Raw genomic sequence first — 12,784 nt, 5'->3', positions numbered from 1 at the left:
ACAGTTGTGGCCTCAATGACGTAACTTTTCACAATAGAGGTATTTTTCAGCGATATGGAGTTAACGAGCAGTATTGAAAGATGTAAAAACAACACTAAGGTTTTAAATACCAAACTTGGGGAGTGCGTATATCCGATTAGATTTTATTACTCGTAAGGATCTCTACCAACCTACCCTCAAATTGAAATTATTTTAGGCAGGATTAGAGTAACTTCATCTATGAGATCTTGGGCATGGTCAAATACATCAATCGAAATAGTTTGACCTCCTGAGTCCAAAACTGTAATTATATCTCAAATCGGTCAAGATATGACAGAGCTTGAGCTAAACATTTGTAATTGAAAAAGAAACAAACAAACTCGGAGCTATTCTATGAACCGCTATACTTAACCTTATTATGTTGTGTTGAAACAAATTTACTGAAATTATGTTGTTGGTTTTTTAGGAAATGTTTTGTAGCGTTGAAACAAACAGATAAACTATACAGATCATTACAACTTAAATGAAATGTCTGAAACAAATGGTACAGAATGCTTTTAATCAACTGCATTAGATTATTTTGAACACATATATGAAAAAGGTCGTAATACAAGAACATTTGAAAAGGTGTTAACACAGGAAATCGCACAGTTAACCAGCTTTCAGTTTAAGCGTGCTTTTATAATTTAATAAAAATGAAATCTATCCTTAAAATGGCTGTTTACAAAGAAGGAACTTAAAACTCTTATTTACTTTCGTTCATTTTAAGATATTAGCTCTGGATTTTTTGTTTTGTTGTTGTTACAACTTTCTTCCGTACAAATAAATCACTAGAAATGCACGAACCTAAGGATTAAACAACAAACCAGAGCATTTATAGAAAGTTCTATCTTCAGTGTTTGATGAAAGTTTCAAATTTTGAAAAGCGTATATCTAAAACGTGGTCCCTCGGTGAGACAGCAGTAAGTCTACGGAGTTGCAACGCTAAAATCTGGGGTTCGTTTCCCCTCGATGAACACAGCAGATTGCCCAATGTGGTTTTGCTCTAAAAACAAAAAAACCCACAAAATTTAAAACGTGATTGTATCTGTAAAATAGACAATGCACTTTTGTATTATTAGATGATTCTCTTTGTTTTTCAAATCATCGTACTTGGTTATAGATCTAGAATCAGAGAAACGGCTAATCACAGCTAATAAGCTTAGTGGTAGTTTCTGGATGAATATCTTGACAACATCCGACCTTTGTATTTATATAAGAATATTTATATTCGGTATGAACTGTTCTTTATTTTAAAAACACAATCCGGATGACATAAAAATATTAGGTTTTTATATAGAACATTGTTAGTAATTGTGAAGAAGATCAGAAACTTTTGAAATGATGAAGGTTTATTTAATCACGTTATTCCTTATACAACCTTACACAAAGCGATCTTTTATTCGAGTTGCTCGAACGATACAACAGACTTAAGCCTGTACTCTCTATAATTCTATACAATCCTTTCTCTACATTACTAATGTGTTATATACAGTTTGAAGAATGCAACTCTGTAATGTTATTTTACTTGAATTTTTGATAGATACATTCCATCTGCACACTGCTGGTAAAACACAACATTGATATCGAAGAAAAGTTTATCTCACTAGTTCAACTAATTTTGTACAATCTTACGAGATCCGCAAAGAAACCTAAGACTGTTTTTTTCAACATACAGTATAATGTCACCCTCTTTAGTTTATATATTCCTAAAACATACCTAGGTTGAAACGATCTAGTCATTTCTTGATTCTTGATCATACACTGTTTGCATACGTGTGACTTGGCAACAGTTTAAAAAAGGTCAAAGCGTAGGAAATCAGCAATTACACATCTGAATTCGGATGTTCCTGTGTTTTGTCAATAAGTCGGTTGTAATAGTAACACATAAGGTTTTGTCAAACCATTAAGCTAGAGGTCTATGAATATAGCCACAATGATCCAGAATTCATATGTAAAACTCTGGAGAACTGGGGTTACTTCCTCCTCCGCTGGAGAAACTTGAGATGGACCCTTGAGAACATTCTCTCCCTCGTAATCCAGTGAACTGTTGCTTGTAATAATCCCTTTCTTGACAAAGACGCTCTAACTCCTGTCTCAGATGGTTGACCTCAGCTTGCAGTACCCGATTCTTTCCCTCTAGTTCATGTCGTTGAGACAGTCGCTTCGTTCTACAGTTCTGGGCGTAGCCTCGGTTCTTGAGCGTCCGTCGCTTCTTTTTGATGCGGGCCACTTCCTCGCGTGAGTATCCATGTAGTCGCTTGTTCAGTTCACGTACTGACATGCGGATAAGCATATCGTCATTTAAACGAAGGTCACGGGAGGTATGGTTAGTTGTGGGTGTAGGACAATAAACCCCTGATCCTGGGGCTCCGTTCAGGGATTGGAATGGTGTGGAACAGGGTACTTGACTTGTAGTACAAGAGCTGATGAGGGTACGTTCAGATGGTGGAGGTTGATAAGAATGCACTACGGACGTCGGTGCTTCTGGAAATTCTCGCCGCATGAACCAGGAAGTATCCATCTCTTGGCCACACTGTGGTCGCAGGTCAAGTGGCTCCTGAGAAGTGAAACCCCCATAGCGTAAAGTCTGAGTCAACCACATCATGCTATCTTCCACTAGGCCTGGTGATTTAGGGTCGATGGTGGAGGATGGCATAACTGGACTCGATAGTGCTGACGTGGGTACCGTGGCAAAAGCTGGAGAAGGTGGTGTGTCAGGGGGTGTTCCTGGGGTGCTGGTTGCTAGAGCCACGAGCTTCCTGGGTCCTGGACCTATTCCTCTCAAATGATTGGTTACTGCTATATGATTAATATTGGGGCTCAAAGCTGGCCCCATGGTAGCTGCAATGTGACCACTATCCCCTACTACACAAGTTGTCATTCCCAATTTCGCCCGAGATTCCATTTCTTGTTTCACGACCTCTTCTAGCTGATCTAAGTCGAAGTCGTGAACGTAGTCGCCGGTCATGACGCCCCAGCTCGGTCTGCCGAGTTCCGACGCTCCAGAGTCCTGCATCGGAGCGCACATCCACGTTTCACATGTACGACCACTCAGCGTAATGTTTCTTCGTGATGTGATGCACGGTGCTCAAACAACAGATAAACAAATTCTTCGCTTGTGTATTTGTTTCAATAATTTCTTTAAAAGTTCTGCACTTCTCAACACTTACGCCGCCTATCTTCTCAAGAACAGCTCTTCTCCTGCAGTTTCACTTCGCGTGTGATGTGCTGACAGCAGTGTGTCAGTTATAGCTCTAGCTGCCAGGAGTATTTCAAATGCATTAACCAGTTGCCTCCATGTATCCAGGTATATATCGGGAAAGAATGACGTAAAGTGACGTCACAGATTTTTTCACACTTCTCATTGGTATCTTCCAGTCTTAAGACAGAGTGACAGAAGAAAACAACTTGTCTACGTAATGGGAGACTACAAGAGCAAGCAGAGGAAGTTAAAGACTCAGAATACTTTCAAGTTAAACGCGGTAAGTTCTGCACTCCAACCTATTGGATTTTACAACATAATACTTCCTTACCTCTTTTGAAAATGAAACGTAATTTAATTTTTTGGTATATGTCAGTATTAAATTCGGTTTAATTTTTCAACCTTTGTCGTAACATTACCTGTAATCGATAGTTTGTATGAAATTTATAGTAATGACTTGGTCCATACATTAACATGTCAGTGTGGCATATTGCGTATTCGAGACTTGTCAACTATACAGACAGCATTTACAACTCCATTCAAAATATAATCTGTACTCGTATTCCAAACAGATTCAAACATTAATCTGTAAACATAGAAACTTTATATATATTAAACTTCATTCTTATGCAGAAGTATCTGAAATCATGACGTATTACCAGTATAGCTATTATCTACTGCTATACGGGTATTATGTTTAAAACATTTTTGCTCTTTTTATTGCTCTCTAGTTTCTTACAACATACATGCATATTTCTAAGCATATGAATACTTAGTTGATATTGATAAGTTGGGCTTCAACTGTGTAGTTTGTATTTATAGCAAAACTACTAAGACTATATGCCACTGTCCCTGAACCTGAGCTACTGTTCAGAGGGAAGGCAGCCAGTCAGCAGCAATCCACGTTAATTAAGGGATTCTGTGACTCTCTTAAAACGCATCCACAGTTCAAAATGCGGGGAATATTTCGTGGTATCACACGGATTCGAACCCGGCTCGCCTGTTCGAAATCAAAAGGTTCTAAGAGAGGACCAACCCGTGCCCGTTTCGATTCAATGAATACTTTATTTATTTATCTGACTTGCATAATGCTTACATTGCATATATTCTAAAGTATTAATAAGTCATTTTGGCAAAGCGTTTTAATAGTATCATTTCAAGAAATTTTAAAAGTGTGAGATAGGTACTTGTACAGTTACAGGTGTATATTGCTAATACATATATGTTACTAAATGTCATTGGCATGTGTTGGTGATATATATATATATCTAATTATGTAAATGTGACCTAAAGATATCTGTGTATATATTTTTGTGGAAATATTCCACGTGACATGTTAATATATGTGTTTCTATGTCTGAATATTCTACATATCTCCTGCTGATATTTGTGTTTGTAATTATGAAAATAGTATATGGCTCTTGCTGATATACGTGTATATTTTACAAGTATGCGTTTTACTGATATGTGAATACATAAATAACTAACAAAAGCTCTACTGATATATATTTCTCAGTATATTTTACAAGTATGCGTTTTACTGATATGTGAATGCATAAATAACTAACAAAAGCTCTACTGATATATATTTCTCAGTTACATTTATCAGGATGATATATTTCAATTGATATATAAGTATCTGGCAAGTGTTCGGCTAATCTTGATATGAATATCTTTATATGTCTTGCTAGTATATGTGTATATATTAAAAAGTGTTTTAAATGTATGCTGTCGATCGGTATGAGTTTGTATTTTTCAGCATTTTAAATTGTGTACTGCATACATACATAAATATATTTGTTTTCCATCTTACTCGTATCTTACTGACTGATATATATGTGTAAGCATTTATGAATAGCTTTAAAATGGTCTACTGATATACTTGGGCTATTTGTGAGAAACATATCTCTTGCTGATGTATGTCACGTATTTCTCATTATCTTACACATGGACTGCTAGTTTTTTAGAAAACTGAAATATTTTATGAATGTCTTGCACTTGTCCTACTGATATATCTGTTTTTCAATGTTTAGATATGTCCAGCTGATAACATATGTGTTGATATTTTTCAGTACCTTATAAGTTTATTCGTGTCCTGCTGATATGCGTATTTCTACGTTTTTGTCTCCTACATATATCCTGCTGATTTCAATCAATCAGGATAGCCTTCTCTGTTGCAGGGGGATGCGCTATGGTTTTTATCTTTCTCTATCTCTGCTGAGATGCATCGCTTGTAATGTCGACAATCCAGTCATTCTCTTGCTGTTGTCCGAGTACTTCCTTATGAGTATATTTGTGAGTTTTTCGTGACCAATTAAAAAATGCGTATGCATTTGTGAATATCGTAAAAGTATTCTGCTGCTGTATGCGTATTGTATTGATGAATATCAAATTATTATCCTATTGATATACGGATGTATTCGTCCGTGGTTATCATGCTTTCTGATTGCAAGCCATATCATTTTAATATGCATGTAATAGTGAGTGTCTTATGCAAGTCTTAGTAATATTCTTGCCTTTATTTAGGAATGCATTATACGAGTCCTACTGATGATCTTGGGTGTCAAATCAACCCCTAATTTGTTGCAGGAATTAAGGGCTAAAAATTTTTCAACCCTCAAAAAAGATTTTGGGGCCTGAAAGACAACCCGGAATGGTCAGAAACTTTTGCTTTTTTTCACCCTGCGTGATGAAAGGTTAATACCGAACACATTTTAATAGAGCCACTGGGCGTACTTTAATTTTAACACGTAGAGTGGTGTATTTGGGAATTCTTTATTTCAATCCTCCTGATATTCTAGAGTTTATTTAGTAATCTGCACTCTAACTACCATTGGGTAGTTGGGTTGCTTTTTACGTATAGGTTCATATTTGTAAATATTTCCTACGTTTATATATATATATGTATATCCTAGCTGCTCATATGCGTGTATGCTTTTTAAGCACCGTACACGTGATCTACTGATATATTCGTTGATATCCTCTACTGATAGGTATGCATGTATTTGATGACATATTTGATGATGCGTCCTACTTATAATTATTTGGGTATTTGTAAGTACCGTTTATCTGTGTGTACATTTTGGAATACCTGAAACATTTCTTGCTAATACTTGTAAGTGTATTTTGACTATGTTACGCGTGTCCTACTATTAAAAATATTTCCATATCTGAATATTTGATACGTTTATTTTGATATATTTCGTGAATATATTTTATAAGTTGTGCTGATATACGCATATGTACTGGTGAATGCTTTACATCCGTCCTTCTCGCATATGTTTGTATTGTAAATGTCTAGACGGTGTACTTCCGATATTTGTTAATTCGTTTGTATAGAATTTTCGCAAAGCTATAGAATAGTTATTTGCGCAACATAGCCTTTACTAATTTTAGTGTAACAGAATAAAGGAAAGGTATTACTGTTGAGCTGTTATCGAATAGTGAGAGTTGGTCGTCATTTTTACAACATAGCCACTAAATGCGGGGGCGCGTTTTTGAAGCAACGGCTCGCGAACCTTGAACCCTTGTACTCACTGTTTGGGTATGCTCACTAGTTCACATCCATCCCACTTCCAATATATCTGTATATGTTTTTGAATAACTTACCCACTTCGTTAATTTTACTCTTGCACGTACTTTTTAAAAAGACGTTCGGTGGGTAGTTGTTTTTTTTTTGTTTGCTTGTTTTTTTCATTGGTGGGACATAAACATGCAACACGATTTTCATGTGCATTGAAAAAAAACCTTTCAGATTTCTGTGCTTTCTGATGGGCCACTTTATGAGGATCCCCCTTACACACACACACACACACACACAACGGCAGAAATATTTTTGGGATATTTTTATTGGAAAAAAAAAAATGTTTGTCTGATTGCAAGTGACATACAAATGCGGAAAAGTTGTTGTAGTTTGGTTAATAATGTTCAACGTTAAAACTGGTACACAATTAAAAATATTTTATTTAGGCTATCTTTGGCCTTCAAAAAGTTGACAACTTTACATGTTTCGACGTTGCAACGTCATCCTCAGGAGTAAATTACAAGACAATGTTAAAGTATTTATAACTTGTTAGTAGGTCATATGACCTGGATGCTATTTAATACTACATTATCTTTTTTATGTTTTATGTTTAAATAGAGATGAAGGTATGGCGAATATTTCTGCAAGAATGTGGATTGATCTCCTTTGAATGATTTAGCGTGAATATATGTGAATAGCATACAGGTCACAGGACCTACTAACAAGTTATAAATACTTTATCATTGTCATGTAATTCATGTAGAGTCGTCAACTTTTTCAAGGCTATAGATAGGCCCACCGTGGCTATAGAAATCCGAATTTTAGCATTATAACCCATCAGACTTTCCACTGAACCATTGGAGAAGAAGGGCATTTATAAGGTAGTACTTTATCTTTTTATAAGATATATAAACTCGGATGGATAGCTCTTCAATTCTCTTGATAATATTTCATATCACGTGAAAAAGTCCTTGAAAATATTTCAAAGCTTTAGATTTGTAAAGTTGTGGCCACCTATCTTGTCATCCTTTGTATATATGTTATTAATATCAGATGATAAAATTTGCAGAGTGGGAGCTATTTCTCATGATATCTTTGCTGTTAACATCAGTAATTTGTATATTTCTAGATATATTTGTCGAGTCTTATTGATATCTATCTGTAATATTTGTGAAGTCTCACATCTCTTTGCAACATTTATAGAATGATGTCTACTGTTTATATAGTAACATTTCTTCGGTAATGTCTTTATTTCTAGACAAAATTATTTAAATGTTTTCATGACTCTATATGTATTGATCGCATTTGCATATTTGTATCTATATACTTTAATAATACTTATACCGTCCTACTTATATCTCTTTATAATGTTTGAGGAGTCGTGTTTATGTTTCTTCATCACAAATATAAAAATCGTTTTAATGTTTTGATAAAATTAATTCCTGTAATTGCCATTAACCTACAATCTTGTTTTTGGCTTGAAAAAGAGCGTTTGCTCGAAGCGTCACCAAATTAATAAATTATTACCATAGTTTTTAAAGGTGGTGTTTTCTGTAAAAGTGTAATTTATTATATATATATATATATTGGTAATTTATGAAGCTGCGTCTTTATCTTGTATTTACGTCTCTTTATAAAATCTGCTCTATTCTATAACTTATGATAATATTTTCAAAATGGTTATCTGTATATTTTGATAAAATTTGTAGAATTACATTTTAATATTTTAATAAGTAGTGTTCTATTGCTATATATCTCTTGATAATACTTATGTAACATTTTTACACACCTTTTTTGTCTCTTGACAATGTATATGTAGTCGTGTCTGCATCTCTTCATAAAATCTGTTGCATGATGTCTAAATATCTTTCTAAAGTCGTAATTGTATAGCGTTTACCAACATTTTGAAGTCTTGTCGATTTTCAGGTTAACGTTCTTTGATAGTGGTTTTATCTTTTGGGAATTATTTGTAATGTTTTGTATATATCTTTTTCTAACATTTGAAAGTTGTGTATATGTGTCTTGATAACACTTTAAGTGTTGTGTAGCGTTTGTAAATTCCTATCTGTGTTTCTTGATAGTATCTGAAGTAAGTTGTCTCTAAATCATGATAACATTTGCAGAGTGGCGTCTGTATTTCTTGGTAACGTTTATCGAATTATATTTGTACCTCTTAAGACATTTCTTGAGTAGTATCTATATGTCTTGATAACGCTTCTGAATGATGTATGGATACTTGTACAGTATTTTAGGCTTTTTCTATATCTCATGGTAGCATGTATAGAACCAATTTTATATCATTTAATGATAACATTTTCAAGATGTTATCTATCTCTGTTTATAAAAGTTTTTCTTTGTCTCTTTATAACATATATCGCGTGACACAATTTGTTTAGTATTGACTACATCTAGTTATAGAACTTCTTAATACATATTTTTATTTCTTCGTAATACCTGAAATTGTTGTGTCTTCGTTTTTCGAAAACATTAGCAGAATAATGTCTATGACTCCTGGTAACATTTGAAAACTGTTTACATCTTTTAATAAACTTCGTGATGACATTTTTATAATTCTTGATAACATTTTCAATATAGTGTCTGTATCCCTTGTTAATTTTTTGCAGTAAGGTGTCTATAACTCTTTACAACATTCGTAAATTTGTGTTTACGTCTTTTAATAACATTTGTAGAGTAGTATCTACGTTTCCTGATAAAATTTGCATATGTTGTTTATGTCTCCTCATATCCATTGTAGATTCGTGACTAAATCTCTGAGTAACATTTTCAGATTGGTGTCTAAATCGCTTTTAAATAATTGTAAAGTCGTGTTTATCTGTATTGACAGCATTTGTTAAGTCGAGTTATATCACTAGTAATGCTTGCAGAATTTTGTCTCTATCACTAGTATCTACATTTCTTCATAACATTTTCGTTAATATATATATATATATGTATAGCTTTTCATATTATTTGCATAATGGCACTTAGATTTTAAATAATATTTTGAAAGTTGTGTCAACATATTTTAATAACATACGCAACGTAGTGTTCAAATCTCTTGACAATATATTTGCAAAAGGTGTTTATGACTCTTATAATAGCCTTTATAACATAGTGACTATGTCTCTCATCTTTACATTTGCGGAATTGGATCTATTTTTTGAAATAATTCCTAGAATTGTGCCTTTTAAACATTTTTAATGTCATGATTTTATCTCTTGATATTATTTGTAAAGTCGTGACTATATTTTTTATAACATTCAAAAACAATTTTCTAATATCTCTTCATAAAATTGCAGACTGGAATCTATATCTTTTGATAATATTTGTAAAGATGTGCCTGCATCTCTTTGAAACATTCCTAAAGTTTTATCTATATTTTGTAACAACATTTCACTTTTTACATCTCTTCATAAAGTTTGTAGAGTTGTGTCTATACATTTTAATATAATGTGTAAATTTTTGTTTATATCTCTTGAGAACATTTGTAAAATAGTGTCTTCATATCCAGATAATGTTGCCAGAATCGTGTCTATATCTCATTAGAACATTTTACAACCATATTTATAGAGATTAATAAATCTCTTGATAACATTTATAAAGTTGGGCAAATATTTCTTAAGATTTGTAAAATGTTTCTATATCTGTTCTAAGGTATGTAGAGCTCTGTATACATATTTTGATAATATTTGCAAAATCGTGCCTATGTTTCTTGATAACATTTATAGCGTCGTGTCTGGATCTCTTCGTAACAGTTTTAGCGTCGTGTCTATATTTATCGATAATATTTGTAACGTTTCATCTATATCTGTCTTGATAACATTGTTAGAGTGAGTTCCATATATTTTGATGATATTTGCATAATGGTGTGCATGCCACTGAAACATAATTGCAGAGTTGTCTCTACATCTTTTGATGACATTTGTAAAGTTTTGTAAATGTTATTTCTATCATTTGTAATGTCTATATCTCTTGACAACATTTACAGTGTCGTATCTTTATCAGTTTATAAAATTTATAGAATTGTACATTTCATAATAAAATTTCTAAAGTAATTCCTTGTATCATGTCTAGAATATCTCTTGATATTATTTATAAATTCGTGTCTACGACTCATGATAACATTTCTAATGTCATTCATATACCTATTCATAACATTTGTAGTCTGTGTCTTTTGATTGTAAAATGTTAACTATACCTCTTGAAAATATTTCTTCGGAATGGTATTTATATTTTTGAGAACATCTGTTAAATCATGTCCATACTTCTTGCTGAAATTCTAAAGTTCTGCTCACATGATTTTAGAATTGTGTTTATATCTTTGGATAACATTTACAGAATAGTGTCTATGTTTCCTGATAGCATTTGTAGAGTCTTGTCTGTAAAAAGCATGTTACAAAGTATGTTGAGCAATAACTACATATTAAAATTTATTATCACTGTCATAATTTCTGAATGGAACTAAATTTTCTTGAGGACTGAAAAGGAATTCCCTGCGAAATAATACATGCTGTAAAGCCATTACTGTTGTTATTAGCAAATATGCACATAATTATGACAAGCTGTGCAGACATGAAGGAAATTACGATATGGAAAATGTTTAGTTATCTAACTATCTAATATGAGTTGATATATAGTGCTAAAACATAACTCGCGTGAGAAAAGTAGCACTAGTAGTTGCTAGTGTGGTTATATTAAGGAGACTTATATAAAAACACTAGTACCTACCTCAAACAAGAACAGTAAGAGTATATTGTACAATTTTTAAAGCTCGAAGAAGAATTTAACAATTAACCTAAGCCACAAGCATGACACTAACCCCAAAATAATTCATCTCATATAATTTAAGTGATGCAACAGACAATGTGTGAGACAAACAAAAACAACAACGCACAAATACATCCACTTTTATTACTTTTCTTCAAAGAACAATGTATTGTTTGGAAAGAGTATCGAATATCAGCAGCTTTTGGCAGTCAACTTCATAGATTTTAAGAAAGAATTTGTTAGTATTCATCACCAATCGTTGTGGAAAACCGTAAAAACATGTGGCATACCTGATAAGTATATCAGTATTTAAAGCGCTGTATATAAGCTCCAGATGCTGTGTGAAGACCAATACTGGTGTCACAAACTTCTTTGACGTTGTTATTGGAGTGCGAAAATGTTGCATACTGTCTCCGTTTCTTTTTCTTCTTGTTTTCGACTTCATCATGACAAGAGCAATGGTTGGGTCTAAGTGTGGCATCCTATGGGGACAAAAACAACGGCTATCGAATCTTGACTTCACTCTTTTTGAGCCAAGTATCAGATTTAATAAAGCAGGTTACTATTGATCTTGAGGTTGGTTCTAGTGGGAAAGAAAGCAGAGGTAAAAGTATAAAACTGGTTCCAACACAGGTTTGTTGTATCAGTTTAATTCACGTCAATCCTTACTTTTGACCTACGGAATCAACTAAATCTCAAATTGTATCTCCTTTGGGGACTTTCTTTCAGTTATAAGTTTATACTAGCTTGGTGAAATTTACAAAATTTTACCTCATGTTACTCATGCATTTTTGTGCATTATAACTGTACCTTGTACTGAAAAGATGTTAGGAAAATATTTTGAAAAACTCTGTGATTCTAAAATATTGCAATATTCATAATTTATAATTTAGAATATTCGATCACGACTAAATAAAACAAATTATATATGATATCTAAGATGCAGTTGGTAATTTCATTGTTTCACCCACACTGAGAGAAAACACAACTCGACCACTGAATTTAGAGCTGCCATAAATTGTTCAGGTGTACAGGCGAAAATCTAGCATCGAAAAGTCAGTATGCTCCCCACAATTCTCACCTTTCAGCTAGTTCAGGTGAGTGATTCTCTCAAAGCTTTACACAATTCAGACAACAATAAGCTACTATAGTTAGCTTCCAGGTCCAAGTAGGTCTCTTCCAGTGGTCTGAAACATGCTATCCAGTTTTCCACCAACACATCAACTATGAACTGTCCAAAAGTATCAACCAATAGATAGGCCTCAGCCCAC

The 12,784-nt window shown here is 33.5% G+C and overlaps 1 protein-coding gene across 1 annotated transcript; it reads right to left on the bottom strand.

Annotated features, from left to right (window-relative positions):
* Positions 1–1,966: 1,966 nt before the first annotated feature.
* Positions 1,967–3,037, bottom strand: LOC106457918 (neural retina-specific leucine zipper protein-like). The gene has a single exon (XM_013917367.1). It carries the CDS (start codon positions 3,035–3,037, stop codon positions 1,967–1,969), a length of 1,071 nt encoding a protein of 356 aa, XP_013772821.1.
* Positions 3,038–12,784: the final 9,747 nt, after the last annotated feature.

This window comes from Limulus polyphemus, unplaced genomic scaffold (genome assembly GCF_000517525.1).
Source record: "Limulus polyphemus unplaced genomic scaffold, Limulus_polyphemus-2.1.2 Scaffold392, whole genome shotgun sequence".
Classification (NCBI taxonomy): domain Eukaryota; kingdom Metazoa; phylum Arthropoda; class Merostomata; order Xiphosura; family Limulidae; genus Limulus; species Limulus polyphemus.
The sequence above is the reverse complement of the archived record's forward strand: the minus strand, read 5'-3'. Positions and strand labels throughout refer to the sequence as shown.

What these genes read in the sequence shown, in the direction of transcription:
- LOC106457918 (XM_013917367.1), bottom strand. Translation starts at nt 3,037, where the DNA reads ATGCAGGACTCTGGAGCGTCGGAACTCGGCAGACCGAGCTGGGGCGTC.